The 18549-nt window shown below is 69.4% G+C and overlaps 3 protein-coding genes across 3 annotated transcripts in view; 1 reads left to right on the forward strand and 2 right to left on the reverse strand.

Moving 5' to 3' along the window:
* The first annotated feature begins 7 nt into the window (after positions 1-7).
* SMARCC2 (SWI/SNF related BAF chromatin remodeling complex subunit C2) lies at positions 8-10304 on the forward strand. The gene is given in 30 exon segments (XM_074565192.1): positions 8-155; positions 323-442; positions 1796-1881; positions 2198-2279; positions 2363-2455; positions 2560-2629; positions 2784-2853; positions 2987-3062; positions 3151-3282; positions 3390-3505; positions 3623-3747; positions 3862-3921; positions 4018-4055; positions 4334-4464; positions 4542-4613; positions 4708-4821; positions 4937-5090; positions 5222-5314; positions 5544-5663; positions 5734-5796; positions 5876-6134; positions 7531-7692; positions 7792-7856; positions 7948-8077; positions 8178-8315; positions 8318-8343; positions 8471-8605; positions 8723-9044; positions 9160-9530; positions 9814-10304. Coding segments are annotated over 30 exon segments (3609 nt in total). The 5' UTR covers positions 8-44; the 3' UTR covers positions 9889-10304.
* A 91-nt stretch (positions 10305-10395) lies between these two features.
* MYL6 (myosin light chain 6) lies at positions 10396-13823 on the reverse strand. Its single transcript, XM_074565241.1, has 7 exons — positions 13696-13823; positions 13490-13517; positions 12391-12534; positions 12114-12287; positions 11338-11415; positions 11149-11187; positions 10396-10653 (listed from the first exon to the last, which is right to left on the reverse strand). Exons 1-6 carry the CDS (start codon positions 13696-13698, stop codon positions 11159-11161), a joined length of 456 nt encoding a protein of 151 aa, XP_074421342.1. The 5' UTR covers positions 13699-13823; the 3' UTR covers positions 10396-10653; positions 11149-11158.
* A 1127-nt stretch (positions 13824-14950) lies between these two features.
* ESYT1 (extended synaptotagmin 1) overlaps positions 14951-18549 on the reverse strand; it is a 16949-nt gene continuing 13350 nt past the window's right edge. Inside the window, exons 25-29 of the mRNA XM_074564795.1 lie at positions 18515-18546; positions 16874-17005; positions 16658-16764; positions 15560-15626; positions 14951-15405 (exon numbers count right to left, since the gene is read on the reverse strand). Of these exons, the coding sequence (XP_074420896.1) occupies positions 15372-15405; positions 15560-15626; positions 16658-16764; positions 16874-17005; positions 18515-18546 (372 nt within the window). The 3' untranslated portion in view covers positions 14951-15371. The remainder of the gene's footprint in view (positions 15406-15559; positions 15627-16657; positions 16765-16873; positions 17006-18514; positions 18547-18549) is intronic.

Consider the following 18549-nt stretch of genomic DNA (forward strand, 5'->3'; position numbering starts at 1 on the left):
GGGCGCGGCGCGGCGCGGCGGGAGGCGGCCCGGCCCGCTCGAAGATGGCGGTGCGGAAGAAGGACGGCGGCCCCAACGTCAAGTACTACGAGGCCTCGGACACCGTCAGCCAGTTCGACAACGTCCGCCTCTGGCTCGGCAAGAACTACAAGAAGGTAGGCCGCGGCGGGGGGCGGGGGGCGCCGCCACCAGCCCCCGCCCCGCCGGGCCCGGCCTGTCACGGCCCCGCCGCCGCCATCGCCGCCCCCCCACACCCCCCCCCCCTCGGGCCCGGCCCCGGCGGCGGCGCTGACCCCCCCCCCCCCTCCCCGCCCCCCCGCAGTACATCCAGGCCGAGCCCCCCACCAACAAGTCGCTGTCGAGCCTGGTGGTGCAGCTGCTGCAGTTCCAGGAGGAGGTCTTCGGCAAGCACGTCAGCAACGCGCCCCTCACCAAGCTGCCGGTGAGCCCCCGCCGGCACCGGGGCACGGGCACACGGGGACGGGGACATGGCAGGCACCGGGAGCAGCGCCCCGGTGGGGGACGCAGCCCAGAGACAGCCGGGGACAAGGCCCCAGGCGGGGACGGTGCCCCAAAGACACAGGGACGGCACCCCGATGGCCCAGGGACAAGGCCCCGGTGACCCGGAGGCAGCGCCCCAAAGACCTGGGGACAAGGCCCCAAAGACCTGGGGACAAGGCCCCAAAGACCTGGGGACAAGGCCCTGAGCAAGGGCAGCACCCGAAGATGTGGGGACAGAGTCCCAGTGACCCGGGGACAAGGCCCTGATGACCCAGGGACAAGGTCCCAAGCGGGGACAGCCCCCCAAAGACCCGGGGACAAGGCCCCGGTGACCCGGTTCAGCATCTCAGTGACCCGGGGACAGCAGCCCGGCCGAGGGACGGCACCCGACCCCAGACAGTGCCCCGATGTGGGACAGTGTCTGGGTCAGGGACAGTGCCCCGGTGTCCTGGGGACAGTGCCCGGTGACACCTGGGCACTGGCCTGCTGGGAACTGCCCCCCAAGCAGGGTCTGTGCCCCAAAGACCAGGGGACAGCGTCCCACCAGGGACAGGGCCCCAACATGGGACAGGGCCCCAGCCACAGACAGCGCCCGAAGGACCTGGGGACACCTCCCCAGGGACCCCAGGACAGCGACCCGTGGACCTGGGGACAGTGTCCCAACACAGGGACGGGTCCCCAACTGGGGACAGTGCCCCACCACCGCAGGGACTGCATCCCGACTCAGGGACAGAGCCCAGGAGGATGGCACCCCAGCAAGGGGATGGCGTCCTGCCATGGGGATGGCACCCGGACAGAGGGACAGCACTCCAACGAGGGGACGGCACCCCAATGAGGGGATGGCAGCGTGACGAGGGGATGGCACCCCAGCAGGGGGATGGCGCCCCGACAAAGGGATGGCACCCCGATAAGGGGATGGCACTCCAACAAGGGGATGGCACCCAGCCATGGGGATGGCACCCTGATGAGGGGACAGCACCCCGATGAGGGGATGGCACCCTGATGAGGGGATGGCATCCCGATGAGGGGATGGCACCCAGCCATGGGGATGTCACCCTGATGAGGGGACGGCACCCCGACAAGGGGATGGCACCCCGACGAGGGGATGGCATGCCGATGAGGAGATGCCACCCCAACAAGGGGATGGCACCCAGCCATGGGGATGTCACCCTGACGAGGGGACGGCACCCGGACGAAGGGATGGCACCCTGCCCAGCCCCCTGCTGCACCAGGGACACAGCCAACCCCTCACGTCTGCCCCCCGGCCCCCCCAACCCCTTTTCTCCTGTTACAGATAAAATGCTTCTTGGATTTCAAGGCGGGGGGAGCCCTGTGCCACATCCTGGCAGCGGCCTATAAATTCAAGAGCGACCAAGGATGGTGAGCGCCCGCCTGCACCCCTCGGGGCTGGGGGTCCTGGGAGCGGGAGGGGGCAGGGGTGGGGGCCAGGGGTGCGGGGGTTCCCTCTGTGGGAACACCCTGGGGTAGCTGCATGGGGGGTGGGCTGGTTGTAGGGCACCCACCTCCATAGCAAGCAGGTGCTGGGGCAAGTCCCCCCCTCACCATGGACCCCTGATGGGGTTTAGGTGTGTGCCCCGCCCCCCCCCGCCCCGCCCCCTGCCCCCCCAGGCTTTGGATGCTGACGAGGAGACCTGAGCTGTGGCTTTCATGAGAGTCGCTCTTTTCTTCCAATAAGGCGGCGTTTCGATTTCCAGAATCCCTCGCGGATGGACCGCAACGTGGAGATGTTCATGACCATCGAGAAATCCCTGGTGCAGGTAAGAGGTTCTGCCTCTGCCCCCGCTCCGGGACCCCCCCGCCCTGTCCCCCACCCGCTCACCGCTCTGCTCTCCTTCCCCAGAACAACTGCCTGGCCCGGCCCAACATCTTTCTGCACCAGGAGATTGAACCCAAGCTGCTGAGCAAGCTGAAAGACATTGTCAAGAGGCATCAGGTCGGTGGCAGCGCCGGGGTGGGGGGCACGGGGCCGGGGCGGGGGGCACCCAATGCCTCATCGTGGCACTCAGCCCTGGACCCACTCCCCTGCTCTCCCCGCAGGGCACGGTGACCGAGGACAAGAGCAACGCGTCCCACATCGTCTGCCCTGTCCCCGGGAACCTGGAGGAAGGTGGGTGCAAGGGGGGAGCCCCCTGCTCCGAGCTCATGGCGATACGCCGTGGGGGGGGTTGTTGGGGGCCAGGGCTGCGCTCGGCGTCACGGGCGGCTCTTGGTGGGACGGTGGGTCCGTGCTCAGCGCTGTCCCCGCTCTGTGTCTCCCGCAGAGGAGTGGGTCCGGCCGGTCATGAAGCGCGACAAGCAGGTCCTGCTGCACTGGGGCTACTACCCAGACAGGTGAGGCGGCCCCGGGGAGGGCGGGGGGTGGGCTGTGGGGATGCGCCCGGAGCCTGAGGGAGCCCCCCCCGTGCCCACGGGGTGCCCGCCCTGCTGCGGGTGCTGCTCTCACCCCGTCCCTCTGCGCCCACAGCTATGACACCTGGATCCCCGCCAGTGAGATTGAGGCCTCCGTGGAGGACGCCCCGACGCCGGAGAAGCCCCGGAAGGTGACGGGGTCCCCCAGGCTGGGACGGTGGCTGCAGCCCCCTCCCCTGCCCGCTGGCTGCCTGACGCGCCCCCACGCCTGCCCGGCAGGTCCACGCCAAGTGGATCCTGGACACGGACACCTTCAACGAGTGGATGAACGAGGAGGACTACGAGGTGACGGACGAGAAGAGCCCTGTCGCCCGCAGGAAGAAGATCTCGGCCAAAACGCTGACGGATGAGGTCAGAGCAGGGTGGCAAAGCCATGGAGGGGAGGCAACGATGGGGGGTCTCTGCTTGGCTGTCCCACTCGGTTGGACCCAGCGCCCCCCTGTCCCCCCCCCGACCAGGTGAACAGCCCCGACTCAGACCGGCGGGACAAGAAGGGGGGCAATTACAAGAAGCGAAAGCGCTCGCCCTCCCCCTCGCCCACCCCCGAGGCCAAGAAGAAGAACGCGAAGAAGGGGTGAGCCTGGGCTGGGGGGGGGGGCAGCAGGGTCGCATCCAGGGCAGGGGATGGGGTGGGGGAGTCCAGCCCTGGGGTGCGGAGGTGACGGGGACGTGGGGGTCTCTCCCTTTGCAGACCCTCCACCCCCTACAACAAATCCAAGCGTGGGCACCGTGAGGAGGAGCAGGAGGACCTGACGAAGGACATGGACGAGCCCTCGCCCGTCCCCAACGTGGAGGAGGTCACCCTGCCCAAGACAGGTCAGGGTGGGGGGGCTGGCAGCTCCCCGCCGTGGGGGTCCCTCCGTCACGAGCTCAGGCTGGGCTGGGGGCCGTGTCCTCGGGGTGCTCAGCACCGCTTCCCTCCGCTTGCAGTCAACACCAAGAAGGATTCGGAGTCTGCACCCGTCAAGGGGGGCACCATGACGGACCTGGGTGAGTCGGAGCCGCCGGGGCCGAGTGCTGCGGAGGGTCCCCCGGCACCGCAGACCTGGTAGTCCCCCAAACGGCCCCTGCTCTCCTCTCTTCCAGATGAGCAGGAGGACGAGAGCATGGAGACGGCCGGCAAGGTGAGGTCCGGGGCCATCCCTCCTTCAACACTCCTCCAGGGGAGATGTTCCCACCCCAGCATGGGGGTCACCAGCGCTGGATGGTTGCCTCTTTATCCCTCTGTCCTTGTCCCTCTTTTGGGTACAAAAAGGCCCCTTTTTGCCCTTCGCCTTGCCCCTGGGGCCGCAGGTGGCTTTGCTGTACGCCATTGGTCTCATCCCGCTCTTGGTGAGGATGAGGAAGGGTGCAAAAGGGGGGCTCAGGACCCCCTTGCCCATGTGGTGCTGGTCTCTGTCAGGATGAGGAGGAGAACGGCACCGGGAGCAAGGGGGAGCAGGCCAAGAACCCCGACCTGCACGAGGACAACGTGACAGAGCAGACCCACCACATCATCATCCCCAGCTACGCCGCCTGGTTCGACTACAACAGGTACGGGACAGCCGAGGACGGGGGACGGTGCCCCGGGGACGCCGTGCCGGGCCCTCCCCAAGCGTCTCGCCTTGCAGCGTCCACGCCATCGAGCGCCGAGCCCTGCCCGAGTTCTTCAATGGCAAGAATAAATCCAAGACCCCTGAAATGTGAGACTGACCCCCCCAACCTCTACCCCCTTCCCCGTCCCTCCCGGTGCCGGCGGGGCCACGACTGGCGCTGACGCCTCGCTCCTCTCCCCAGATACTTGGCTTACCGCAACTTCATGATCGACACGTACCGGCTGAACCCGCAGGAGTACCTGACCTCCACCGCCTGCCGCCGCAACTTGGCCGGGGACGTCTGTGCCATCATGCGGTGGGTCTGGCGCCGGCGGGGCTGGTTGAGGCGGGGCGGGGGGGGGCGGGACACCGGTTTGTCACCCTGGCGCTGGCAGAGGGACCGGTGGGGTCTGAGCCCCGGCTCTCCGCAGGGTCCACGCTTTCCTGGAGCAGTGGGGCCTCATCAACTACCAGGTGGACGCCGAGAGCCGGCCCACCCCCATGGGCCCCCCGCCGACCTCCCACTTCCACGTCCTGGCCGATACCCCCTCGGGGCTGGTGCCGCTGCAGCCCAAGACGCCCCAGGTGGGTGCGCGGGGGCGGCCGCTCTTCGCCCAGCCGCGTCCCCCCTCTGCCTTCCCCCGGTCCCCGAGGGGGCCGGGCGCGGGGTGGGGCGGGGGGGTGGGGGGATCGCACAGCTTCGATCCGTGCCTCAGGGCCGGCAGAGCGACGGCGACGCCAAGACGGGCCGCAAGAGCAAAGAGATCGAAGACCTCGTCACCGAGACGGTGAAGGGGAAGCCGGAGCTGGTAGGCGGCTCCTTGGGGTCCGTCGCCCCGCCGCTGGCCGAGGAAGGCTCCTTCCCTCCTCCCCCTCGCGCCCCGCATGCCGCCCTGCCCCGGGGAGCAGGGACGCGGGGGGGACACCGTGACGAGATGGGGCACGAAAGCTTCTCTGGGATGGGGCGGGGGAGACCGGCGTCCTTGCGGCCTGTCCCCCGTGGCTGCGTCCCCAGCGTCCCCTCTCCTCCCCTGGCAGCAGACCTCGGCCTCGCAGCAGATGCTGAACTTCCCCGACAAGAGCAAGGAGAAGCCAGCCGACATGCAGAACTTCGGCCTCCGCACGGACATGTACACCAAGAAGAACGTCCCCTCCAAGGTGGGCGCCCACCGTCCCTGTCCTTGTCCCCCCTGCCCGCCGCCGCTCACCCCTCTCTTCCCCCACGCAGAGCAAAGCCGCCGCCAGCGCCACGCGGGAGTGGACGGAGCAGGAGACGCTGCTGCTGCTGGAGGTGAGCGGGGGTCCACGGGGAAGGAGGGGGAAACAGGGCCGCCAGACTCCGTTGACGCTCCCCCGGCTCCATCCCGCAGGCCCTGGAGATGTACAAGGACGACTGGAACAAGGTGTCGGAGCACGTAGGCAGCCGGACGCAGGACGAGTGCATCCTGCACTTCCTGCGGCTGCCCATCGAGGACCCCTACCTGGAGGACTCGGAGGCGTCCCTGGGGCCGCTGGCCTACCAGCCCATCCCCTTCAGCCAGTCCGGCAACCCCGTCATGAGCACCGTCGCCTTCCTGGCCTCCGTCGTCGACCCCCGCGTCGCCTCCGCCGCCGCCAAGTCGGCTCTGGGTAACGCGGGGTCCGGCCTGGGGGGGGCCCTGGCTGAGTCCTGGGGGGATGGAGCCTATGGGGAGAGGGACGAGTCCTATAGGGAGTTCTATAGGGAGACAAGACGAGTCTTATGGGGAGATGGATGGGTCCTATGGGGAGACAAGACAAGGTGGGTCCTGTCGGGAGACGGGACAAGTCGTGCAGGAAGATGGGAACGAGTCCTACACGGAGTCCTACAGGGAGTCCTACAGGGAGACAGGATGGCTCTTACGGAGAGACGGGATGAGTCCTAGATGCAGATGGGATGAGTTCTATGGGGAGACAGGTTGAGTCCTGTGGAGGAGTTCCATAGGGAGCCACAAGGAGTCTTGGTGGATACCAAGCCGGCCGTGCCCCGGCAACGTGCGCTCACAGCCCGGAACCCCCCTCATCCTGGGCTGCAGCCGCAGCAGCGTGGGCAGCAGGGCGAGGGGGGCGATTCTGCCCCCCCCTGCAGCACTGCCTCTGGCTCTGGGGCCATCAGAAGGACACGGAGCTGTTGGAGCGGGGCTGGAGGAGGTCCCGGAGATGCTGGGAGGGCTGGAGCCCCTCTGCTGTGGGGACAGGCTGGGAGAGCTGGGGGGGTTCAGCCTGGAGAAGAGAAGGCTCCGGGGAGACCTTGGAGCCCCTTCCAGTCCCTCAAGGGGCTCCAGGAAAGCTGGGGAGGGACTCTGGAGCAGGGAGGGGAGCCATGGGACGAGGGGGAAGGGTTTTGCACTGAAAGAGGGAGATTTAGGTGAGATATCGGGAAGAAACTCTGCTGTGAGGGGGGTGAGCCCCTGTCGCAGGTTGCCCAGAGAAGCTGTGGCTGCCCCATCCCTGGAGGGGTTCAAGGCCAGGTTGGCCGGGGCTTGGAGCAACCTGGGCTGGTGGGAGGTGTCCCTGCCCAGGGCAGGGGGTGGCACTGGGTGGGCTTCAAAGGTGCCTTCGACCCAAACCATTCCATGATTCTTACAGGGAGATGGATGAGTCCTGGGGGGAGGCAGGAAGAGTCCTATAGGGGGAAGGGCTGAGCCCTACGGGGAGTCCCACAGGGAGACAGGATGGGTCTTAGGAGGAGCTGGGACGAGCCCGCAGGGCGGATGGGATGAGGCCTGGGGGGAGAGGGATGAGTCCTGTGGGGAGACGAGTGAGTTCTATGTAGATTCCTCTGGGGGGGACGGGATGACTCTTGGGAGGCGATGGGATGGGTCCTGTAGGGCATCCCAGAGAGGGGCAGGACAAGTCCTGGGGGGAGACAGGATGAGGCTGATGAGGGGATGGGACGAGCCCCCCCCCCCGCCCCGGGGGACACGCAGTGCTGAGGAGCGGGGCTGGCTGCGAGGGGTGTGTGTGTGGGGGGGTCCCTGCTGAGGGCCCGTGCGCTGCCCTGCAGAGGAGTTCTCCAAGATGAAGGAGGAGGTGCCCACGGCCCTGGTGGAGGCCCACGTCCGCAAGGTGGAGGAGGCGGCCAAGGTGACGGGCAAGGCCGACCCTGCGTTCGGGCTGGAGAGCAGCGGCATCGCCGGCACCACCTCCGACGAGCCGGAGCGGATAGGTATGGGGGTGTGTGTGTGTCTGGGGGTATGTGTGATGAGTTTGCCAGTCCTGGGGCGAGCAGCAGCAGGGACTGACTCCCCCGCGCTTGTGTCCCCAGAGGAGAGCGGCGCAGAGGAGGCACGGGCGGAGGCGCAGCCGGCCGAGGAGAAGAAGGAGGCGAAGGTAGAGGCTGGTGTGGGGAGGGGGCATGGCGGGGGGGCGGGCCGCAGCTGGTGCAGGGGCTCAAGTGGCCGCGGGGCCGGTCCCTCCCCAGGAGCCCCGGGATGGAGCTGCTGAGGAGGAGGCGAAGGAGAAGCCCGGGGAGACACCCAAGAAGGAGGAGGAGAAGGGGAAGGAGGTGGAGGGCGAAAAGGAGCCCGACAAGGGTGACGGTGATGGTGCAGGTGAGGGGGGGCCCGGGTGGGCTGGGGAGGGGGGGACATGCTGAGCCCCACCATGGCCCTGTCCTGCTGACACGGTGCCCCCCCCCCCGTCCTGCCGCAGGGGAGCCGGAGAAGGAGAAGGAGGGGAAGGAGGGGCCGGACGAGGCGCCCAAGGAGCCGCCGGAGCCCGAGGCCGAGCGCAAGGCCAAGGTGGAGCGGGACATCGGCGAGGGGAACCTCTCCACCGCCGCCGCCGCCGCCCTGCCGCCGCCGCCGTCAAGGCCAAGGTGAGGGGCTGGGGCTGGAGTTTGGGGCTGGGGTGTGCGTGTACGGCCCAGGTTGGGGGTGCTGACTCCCCACACACACACACACACGCCCCTCTTTGTTTCCCCCCCCGCCCTCCGCCTCCCCCAGCATTTGGCAGCCGTGGAGGAGCGTAAGATCAAGTCGCTGGTGGCTCTGCTGGTGGAGACGCAGATGAAGAAGCTGGAGATCAAACTGCGGCACTTCGAGGAGCTGGAGACCATCATGGACCGGGAGCGCGAGGCTGTGAGTGACGGCGGTGGCAATGGCGGGGGGGGGGGGGGGATGCTTCCCCCTGCCTTTAGCATCCCCCCCTGACCCCTGTAACCCCCCCCCCCGGTGTGTTGTCCCCCCCCCCTGCAGCTGGAGTACCAGCGGCAGCAGCTGCTGGCGGACCGTCAGGCCTTCCACATGGAGCAGCTGAAGTACGCGGAGATGCGCGCCCGCCAGCAGCACTTCCAGCACCTCCAGCAGCAGCAGCAGCAGCAGCCGCCCCCGCTGCCCCCGGGGGCCCAACCCCTGCCCGCCGCCGCCGCCGGTGCCCCCCTGGCCCCCGCCGCCCACCCGCTGGCCGTGCCGCCCGCCCCCGCCATGGTGGCCCCCGCCGAGCCCGTGGGGCAGCCGCTGCCCGGGGCCCCCCCGCCGCAGCCGCCCCCGCCGCCGGGCGCCCCGGCCGTCCCGCACGGTGGGTGCCAAGGGCTGGGTGGGTTTTTGGGGTGGGGGGTGGAGGCCGTGGGGGTGGGGGGTGGTGTGTGTGTGTGTTTCCGCGCTGACACCCCTCTCCCCATTTCTCTCCGCAGCCCCGGCGCCGTTCCCCGGGCAGCAGCCGCCGTCCCAGAGCCTGGCGGGGAGCCTCGGTGGCAGCGGCCACCCCGCCGTGCCCGGTAATGCCCCCGCGGCCTTGCCCTTCGGATTGCCTCCATCCGCCATTCCATTTAGCATGGCTAACCCCCCCGCCGAACCCCTCGGCGCCACCTTCCCCGCTAACCCGCCCGCCCTCCCGCTGCATGGGGCCCTCGCCAGCAGCATGCCGTCCGGGGGGTGCCCCCCCCCGCCCACCCACCTGGCCTGGCCCTGCCGCACCTCGCGGGGGGCTCGGCCGCCGCGCACAGCCCCGCCATCGTGGCCGCCGTGCAGGGAAGCCTCCTTCCCAACCCCGGCCTGCTCGCAGGTGAGACATGAGGGGGGGGCCTGCGGGGGGGGGGAGACGGGGGACGGACGGGGGACCCACCGTGAGGGGGGGGGAACCCGCTTGTGGGCGTTGGGCTGGGGGTGCGGGGCTGGGGGGAGACACCCACTGGGCACTCGCGGGCATGGAGCTGGGGGGCCGGGGAGGTGGGGGCTCAACCTTCATGGGAGCTGTGGGGCAAGAGGTGCTTGCGCACCCCCCCCAGATGTGACCCGCCGCCCCCCCCCCTCCCCCCCCCTTTTTCTTTCTTTTTCTCTCGCCACAGACCAAGGCCCCCCTTGCAGACGGACCCCACCGCGCCCAGCCCCAGCACGGCCACCCCAGCCCCCCCACGCAGTGAGCCCCCCGCCGGGGACGAGGATGCCGCGGCCCCTCCATCCCACCCCCCCACCCCCCCCAAAACCTGCCGCTGCCGCCGGCCCGGGGAGACCGGCCCCTCCCGCCCCCACAAAGCACCCCCAAAGGACCTCCCCCCCCCCCCCCCTTGCCCCCCACCCCCAGCTTTGGTATTTTTTTATGATTGTCCCGCATTTTATTTAAGTGTTGGTCTCCCCGGTCGGGCCGGGGACCCTGCTCCCCCCCCGGCTATTTATGAGACAGCTCCAATCCCACCTGGCAGATGGGCATTTCCCCCCCTCCCCCCAAACCCTCCTTCCCCTTCTCAGTTGTCCCCCCCTTTTTTTTTTTGTTTTTGTTTTTTTAAAAAAAAAACCAACAAAAATAAAATTCCAAGTCCCCGGGGCGGGAAGAAACGGCCTCATGGTCCAGGGTCTGGCGGGGGATAATGGCCGGGGGGGGGAAGCGGGGGGGTGGACGATGGACAAAACAGAGGGTCACCAACGCAGCGTCACTTTTCCGCCACTTTATTTGATACCGTGGAGCAATAATTTAGCCGGTGGGGCTGGGGGCTGGGGGGGGGGGGAAGGGGGATGACGGTGGGGAGATGGGGGGGGGGGGGGAAGCTGCATGGTGGTAGCAGGAAAATGAGGGAAAAGGCACAAACCCAGTGATTTGTTTGGTTTTTTGGGGGGGGGGGGGTGGAACGGGGGACGCAATGACAGGAGGGTGTCTTCAACCGCCTCAGCACCATCCGGAACGAGCTGCTCTGCGGAGAGAAAAGGGGGAGAGCGGGGTGAGGGGGGGGGTGGTGTGGGGGTGGTCTGCGGCCCCCCCCCCCGGCCCCCCCAGCCCTCGTCCCCGAGAGAGGCAGGAAAACCAAAGTCAAAGGGCTGAAGAGCGCGGCGGGGGGGGACACGGCGTCGCTGCAGCTCCATGGCGGGGGGGGGGGGGTTACACTGGCCCCCCCCCCCAAACACCAGCACCCCCGGCCCCAGCACGCATGGGTTGGGGGGGGGGCTCCATGCAGAGGGGCATGCGGGGGGGGGGGGGGGGGGGGGGGGGGCGGCTGCACCAAGGGCGAGAGCGCAAACCAGGCGGCCTTTTTTTTTTTTTTTTTTGGCTTTTTTTTTTTTAAATTAAAAAAAAAAAAAAGACACCACGGAAAAAAAAAAGGAAGGAAAAAAAAAAATTAAATTGTAAAGTAACTTGGCGGGCGGGGGGGGGGGGGTTGTTTGGGAGGGGGGAGCGGGGGGAGTCGTACCCCTGCGGCGTCACCCTGACAAGATGTGTCTCACAAACGCTGGGGGGAAGGAAGGAGACATGATGGTCAGGGAGGGAGCGGGGCCGCGGCTGAGCCCCCCCCGGGGACCCCCACACCCCCTCGTGACCCCCCCTAGGACACACACACATCCCCCACCACCACCGCCCCCCCGGGACCCCCAGCCCTCACCTTCGTAGTTGATGCAGCCGTTGCTGTCCTCGTGCCCGGCCACCAGCTGCTCCACCTCCTCCTCCGTCATCTTCTCGCCTGCGGGACACCCCGTGTCACCCCGGGGCCATGGGGACGGGGGGGGGACGGGACACACCGGGGGTCCCCTTGGGCTCGTGGGCCTTCGGGGGCTGGTGAGGACCCCAGGGGGGACCAGGGACACCACAGTGGGGACACCACAATGACCATACCCCATGGGTGCCAATCCCACCAGGGACACCACAGTGGGGACACCATGATGGGGACACCACAATGACCATAACCCACAGGTGGCATCCCACCAGGGACACCACGGTGGGGACACCATGACCATAACCCGTGGGGGCCATCCCTACAGGGACACCACAGTGGGGACACCATGACGACCATACCCCATGGGTGCCATCCCACCAGGGACACCACAGTGGGGACACCACAATGACCATAACTCACGGGTGGCATCCCACCAGGGACACCACGGTGGGGACACCATGACCATATCCCATGGGTGCCATCCCTACAGGGACACCATGGTGGGGACACCACAGTGGGGACACCATGATGACCATACCCCGTGGGTGCCATCCCACCAGGGACACCGCGATGGGGACACTACAGTGGGGACACCATGATGGCCAGGAGCTCGCGGTGTCCCTGGGGCTGCTCGTGCTTTGGGGGTCCTCAGGGATGGCTGGGGGGGTGTCGCTGAGGCTCGTGGGGATTTGGGGACCCCGGGGGAAGGGGAGCGTGACGCTCACCCAGGGTGACGAGGACGTGGCGGATCTCGGCCCCCATGACGGTGCCGTTGCCCTCCTTGTCAAAGACCCGCAGCCCCTCCACGTAGTCCTCGAAGCAGCCCTGGTCCTTGTTCTTGGCGATGGTCTGCATCATGGGCAGGAACTGCTCGAAGTTCAGCGTCTTCAGGTTCATCTCTGCGGGGAGAGGGACCGTGGGGGGGTCTGGGGAGACTTGGGGGGGGTGGGGGTGAGGATTGACACCCCACACACACACGCACACACAGAGACACACACTCACCATCGCTCTTGGGGTTGCCCAGCACCTTCATGACCTCGGCGTTGGTGGGGTTCTGCCCCAGCGCCCGCATCACGTCCCCGCACTGGCTGTACAGGATCTTCCCGTCCCCGGTGCGGTCGAAGAGCTGGAACGCCTCCTTGAACTCTGCCGGATTGTGTCCCCCCCCCCCGGCATCAGGCACCGGCAACGCCCCCCCGCTTCAAGGCACCGGGACCACCGGGACATCCCCCCCCCCCAGCCCCCAGGGAACCCATCCCGAGGGACCCCGCACTTGCGGACCCCGCACCTCGGGGAGATCCCCCACACCCCCCCCGCCCCGGCACCCCACACCTCGAGGACCCCGTTACCTGTGTGTCCCCCCCCCCCCCAACAACTCCGGCCCCAGCTCGGGTTTCGTTAACGGGCGGGATCCGGTTTCCCGGCGGAACCCGACGCCGGCCGGGATAGAGGTCGGGGCACCCCCCCCCCACCGGGATGCTGCTGCTGCTGCTGCTCCCCCCCGCAAACCCCCCCGGGATGCTGCTGCTCCCCCTGCAAACCCCCCCGGGATGCTGCTGCTGCTGCTCCCCCCGCAAACCCCCCCGGGATGCTGCTGCTGCTGCTCCCCCCCAAAACGCCCCCCGGGATGATGCTGCTTCTCTCCCCCCCCCCCGCGGCGGACCCAGGCGTCCGGGCCGCTCCCGGCCCCCCCCCCCCCGCCCCGGCGCAGGGAACCCGGACGGTCCGTCCCCCCCCCGCAGGAATGCGCGGCCCGGCCCCACGCTATGCCCATATAAGGGCAAATAGCGCAGGCGGGGCCCGCCCCCCCCCCCCCCCGCCGCCACCGCCCCGGCCCCGATCCCGCACCCCCCAAGCCCCCGGTCCCGTATCCCTCGGTGCCCCCCCAGAGCTCGGTTCCCCCCTGTCCCGCACCAACCCCCGCCCCCCCCCCGGCTGGCAAGAACGGCCCCGCCCGGGCGGGACTTTGCCCCGGGAGAGGCCCCGCCCGCGCAGGAAGCGCTGGGGGCGGCGGGGCCGGTGCCGGGGGTGATGGAGGTGGGGTGCCGGGGGGGGGGATGGTGGTGGGGAAATTGTCCCGGTCCCGTTCCCGGTGACTCACCCGCGGTCTGTTCCTCCGAGAAGTCGCACTGCGTGGGGGGGGGGGGGGGGGGGAGAAACGCGGCGGTCAGCGGCCACCGGCCCCGCCCGGACGGCGCTACCGGCACCGCCCGGTGCCCGCCGAGCTCCCCCCCAACCCCCCCCCCAACCCATCCCCATCCCCCGCGCCCCCCGGTTCCCCCCGGTGCCCGGTTCCCGGTTCCCCACCATGGCGGCGGCCGCTCCCGTTCCTGCTCCGCGCTCTGGGCCGGGGGTGGGCGGGGAGGGGGGGGAAGGAACGGGCGGGCGCTTTCTACCGCCCGGCGTCACCTCCCGCCCATTGGCCGCGCGCCGCCCGCGTCACCGCGCGCTAATTAGGGCGATGCATTATGCATGAGGGGGGCGGGGCGGGGAGAGAAGAGGCCACGCCCCCTTCTCCCGGGGGGGATTTTTTGGCTATAGATGGGCACGGAGCAGGGACACGGGGGGGGGGGGGGCACCGCCACGGGGGACAGCCCCCACGGGGGACAGCCCGGTGATGGCATCCCATGGGGGGACACCCCGATGGGGGACACCACAATAGGGAGCATCCCCACGGGGGGACACCTCGGTGGGGACGCCACGACGAGGGCACCGTGATGGGGACACCAAGGTGGGGACACCACAATGACCATACCCCATGGGTGCCATCCCACCAGGGACACCTTGATGGGGACACCAAGGTGGGGACACCATGATGGCCATACCCCATGGGTGGTGTCACACCAGGGACACCGCGATGGGGACACCATGATGACAATACCCCGTGGGTGGCATCCCACCAGGGACACCACAATGGGAACATGATGGTGGGGACACCATGATGACCATACCCCATGGGTGCCATCCCACCAGGGACACCTTGATGGGGACACCAAGGTGGGGACACCATGATGACCATACCCCATGGGTGCCATCCCACCAGGGACACCTTGATGGGGACACCAAGGTGGGGACACCATGATGGCCATACCCCATGGGTGCCATCCCACCAGGGACACTGTGATGGGGACACCAAGGTGGGGACACCATGATGACCATACCCCGTGGGTGCCATCCCACCAGGGACACCGTGATGGGGACACCAAGGTGGGGACACCATGATGGCCATACCCCGTGGGTGCCATCCCACCAGGGACACCTTGATGGGGACACCAAGGTGGGGACATCATGATGGCCATACCCCCATGGGTGGCATCCCACCAGGGACACTGCGATGGGGACACCTCGGGGTGGGCAGGGGGACACCCCAGTGACCATCCCCCGTGAGGGACACCCCAGTAGGGACACGGAGTGGGGGGGGGGGACACACCCCACGCGGGGCACCCATGGGGGATGCCTGTGGGCATACGTCACACGGAGGGGGTGACACCTCACACAGGAGGGGGGTGGGGACACCCCAAGTCCCCCCGCCCCCCCCCCCGGGACCACACGGAGCCGCCGCTGTCTCCTCCCTCCTTTATTAGCGCTGGGGGGGGGACGACACATGGGGACGAAGCCCCAGGAAGGCAGCGCGGGGGGGGCACGGCGGTGGCGGTGGCAGCGGCTCTAACCAAAGCGTCTCCCCGGGGGGGGGGAAGTGTGTGTGTGGGGGGGGGCACAAGCCCAGGACGGTGCCCCCCCAGCTCTGGCGTGAGGGGGGGTGGGCTCCTGGGTGGGCGAAAGGCACGAGGTACGTAACAGTCTGCGGGGGTGCAGGGGGGGAGCCCCCCCCCCCCCCCCCCCCCGCATGTCTTTGGTCAGTGGCGAGGCGGGGGGCGAGGGGGGGGCAGTGGGAGGAGCCCGGGGGGGGGGGTAGCCCTGTCCCCCCCCTCCCCACCCTCCTACTGCCCCAGGCACGATGGGGTCCGGGGGGGGCCCCAGCTCTAGGGGCTGCTCCGCTCCTCCTGCAGGTCGTACCTGGGGGGGGCGCAGAGAGGTGAGAGGTCTCGGGGTGGGGGGGGGGAGGGGACGGGCACAAAGTCCCCCCACCCCAGAGAGACCCACTGGGAGCTCCCCGAGACGTGAGAGACTCCCCCTCCCCGATCCCCCCCCCAACCCGGCCCCCACTCACCAGTGGGCCCCCCCCTCGGCCAGATCCACCTGTGCCAAGTCCAGATGGAGCTGGGGGAGAGCAAAGGCTCAGAGGGGACCCCCCCCCGACCCACACCCTTCCCCCGCACCCCTCTGAGCCCCCCCAACCCCCCCGCGAACCCCTTTAAGCCCCCCCAAACCCCCTCAGACCCCCTCCTAGACCCCCCCAGACTCCCACCCCCACACCTCTTTGAGCCCCTGCAAACCCCTTCAGCACCCCCCCGCTGCAGACCCCTCTGAGCTCCCCCCCAGACACACCCCCCCCCGGACCCCTTTAAGCTCCCCCCCAACCACCCCCCCCAGACACCACCCCGGACCACCCTGAGCCCCACCAAACCCCTCTGAGCTGCTCCCCATAACCCCCCCAGACCACCCCCCCGGTCCCCCTCTGAACCCCCCCAAACCCCCCCCCCCGGACCACTCTGAGCACCCCCCCCCCAGACCCCTCTGAGCCCCCTCAAACCCCTTCAGAGCCCCTCCCGGACCTCCCCCCAAACCCCCTCCAAGACACATCCCCCCACAAACCCCCCAGACCCTCCCCCCGTCCCCATCCCCCGTCCCCCTCCGAACCCCCAAAACTCCCCCCCCGGCGCACTCTGAGCCCCCCTCCCCGCCCCAGACCCCCCCCTCAAACCCCTTCAGAGCCCCTCCCGGACCTCCCCCCCAACCCCCCCCCCAGGACACATCCCCCCTCCCCAAACCCCCCCAGACCCTCCCCCCCGGTCCCCTCCGAACCCCCCAAACCCCCCCCCCGGAGCACTCTGAGGCCCCCGCCCCAGACCCCCCCCTCAAACCCCTTCAGAGCCCCTCCTGGACCTCCCCCCCAACAGCCCCCCAAGACACACACACACACACACACCCGTTCCCCTCTGACCCCCCCCCAAAACCACACCCCCCCCCCCCGGACCACTCTGAGCCCCCCTCAAACCCCTTCAAGACCCCCTCCCGGACCTACCCCCTAAAGCCCATACCCCCCAGACCCCACGCCCCCCGGACCCCTTTGAGCCCCCCACCCCCCCCAGACCCCCCCCCCCCAGACCCACCCCCCGACCCCCCCCCCCCAGACCCCCCCCCCCACCTTCCCCCAGCGCCTCCTTCTCCCGCGCCATGAAGGACGGGCTGGATTTGACGTGAGCTTCCAACTTGCGCCGCGAAGCTTCCTCCAGGGACACGTCCCACTCGAACCTGGGGAGACACCGGCCCGCTGCAGCCCACGCTGGGCAGGCTCTCGACACCCCCCACCCCGACCCCCCCCCTCCCCGACCCCCAACCACCTCCCCCCCCCCCCCCCCACCTCTCGTTGAAGTCGGGGTTGAGGGTCTTCCTCTGCACGCTCGTCTTCCGCTTGGAGCCGCGGCTGCGGTCGGGCAGCAGCACCAGGGACACGTAGGGGTCGGGGGGCTCCTTCGACACCGGCCTCAGCTTCCTTCGGGGGGGGGGGGGGGGGTGGAGACACACAGGGGTCAGCGTGGGGGGGGGGTGGGGTGGTGTCTGGGGAGGTCTGGTGGGGGGGGGGGGCGGGTTTGGGGGAGTCTGGAAGGGTCAGAGGTATCCGAGGGGGAGGTCTGGGGGGGGGTTTAGGGGGGACTCGGGGGGGGTCTGGGGGGGGGGAGGTCAGAGGTATCCGAGGGGGAGGTCTGGGGGGGGGTTTAGGGGGGACTCGGGGGGGTCTGGGGGGTTTGGGGGGATCCGAGGAAGAGATCTGGGGGGGTTTAGGGGGGACTCGGGGGGGTTCTGGGGGGGGGGGGTCAGAGGTGTCCGAGGGGGAGGTCTGGGGGGGGTTTAGGGGGGACTCGGGGGGGTCTGGAGGGTTTGGGGGGGTCTGGGGGGCCTCAGAGGTGTCCGAGGGGGAGGTCTGGGGGGGGGTTTAGGGGGGACTCGGGGGGGGTCTGGAGGGTTTGGGGGGGTCTGGGAGGGTCAGAGGTATCTGAGGGGGAGGTCTGGGGAAGTTTGGGGGGGGGTCTGGGGGGAGTCAGAGGTGTCTGAGGGGGAGGTCTGGGGGGGTTTAGGGGGGCCTCGGGGGGGTCTGGGGGGTTGGGGGAGGGGTCAGAGGGGTCGGGGGGGGGGGGTTGGGGGAGGGTTGAGGGTGTCTGGGTGGGGGGGGTCAGAGGTATCCGAGGGGGAGGTCTGGGGGGGGGTTTGAGGGGAACTCGGGGGGGTATAGGGGCGGTTTGGGGGAGCTCAGAAGGGTTTGGGGGGCTTTGGGGGGGTCTGGGGGGATCAGAGGGGTCCGGGAGGGAGGTCTGGGGGGTTTGGGGGGGAACTCGGGGGGGTCTGGGGGAGGTTTGAGGGGGCTCAGAGGGGTCAGAGGGGTCCGGGGGGGTCTGGGGGAATTTGAGGCAGGGGGGGCTCAGAGGGGTCTGTGGGGGGGTTGGGGGAGGGTTGGGGGTGTCTGAGGGGGGGGTCAGAAGTGTCCGAGTGGGAGATCTGGGGGGTTTTGGGGGTGAACTCGGTGGGATGTCTGGGGGGTTTGGGGGGAACTCGGGGGGTGTCTGGGGGAGGTTTGGGGGGGCTCAGAAGGGTCGGGGGGGGTCACAGGGGTGCAGGGAGGGTCTGGGGGAATTTGTGGGGGTGGCTCAGAGGGGTCTGGGGGGGTTTGGTGGGCTTTGGGGGGTCTGGGGGGGATCAGAGGGGTCCGGGAGGGTGGTCTGGGGGGGTTTGGGGGGGACTCAGGGGGGGTGGGGGGATGCTCAAAGGAGTCTGGGGGGCTCAGAGGGGTCCGTGGGGGGGGGTGGGGGGGGGGGGGCTCAGAGGGGTCTGGGGGGTGATCTGGGGGGTGATCTGGGGGGTGGGGGGGTCGGGCAGCTCCTTCGACACTGGCCTCAGCTTCCTTGGGCGGGGGGGTGTCGGGGCTGGGACCCCCACACCCACCACCACCGCCCGGCCCCCCCCTCACCCCGGGGTTGGGGGGGGGGGGGGGGGCGGGGGGGCTCACCTGCAGGCGTGGACGATGGCCACCAGCTTGTGCTC

Source organism: Larus michahellis, chromosome 22 (genome assembly GCF_964199755.1).
Source record: "Larus michahellis chromosome 22, bLarMic1.1, whole genome shotgun sequence".
NCBI classification, from domain to species: domain Eukaryota; kingdom Metazoa; phylum Chordata; class Aves; order Charadriiformes; family Laridae; genus Larus; species Larus michahellis.

Excerpts from the sequence above, each read along its gene's own strand:
- MYL6 (XM_074565241.1), bottom strand. Across the intron at positions 12,535-13,489 it reads CTCGGAGGAACAGACCGCGG|AGTTCAAGGAGGCGTTCCAG; the intron begins GTGAGTCACCGG and ends ACAATCCGGCAG. Across the intron at positions 11,188-11,337 it reads CGGCTGCATCAACTACGAAG|CGTTTGTGAGACACATCTTG; the intron begins GTGAGGGCTGGG and ends CCTTCCCCCCAG.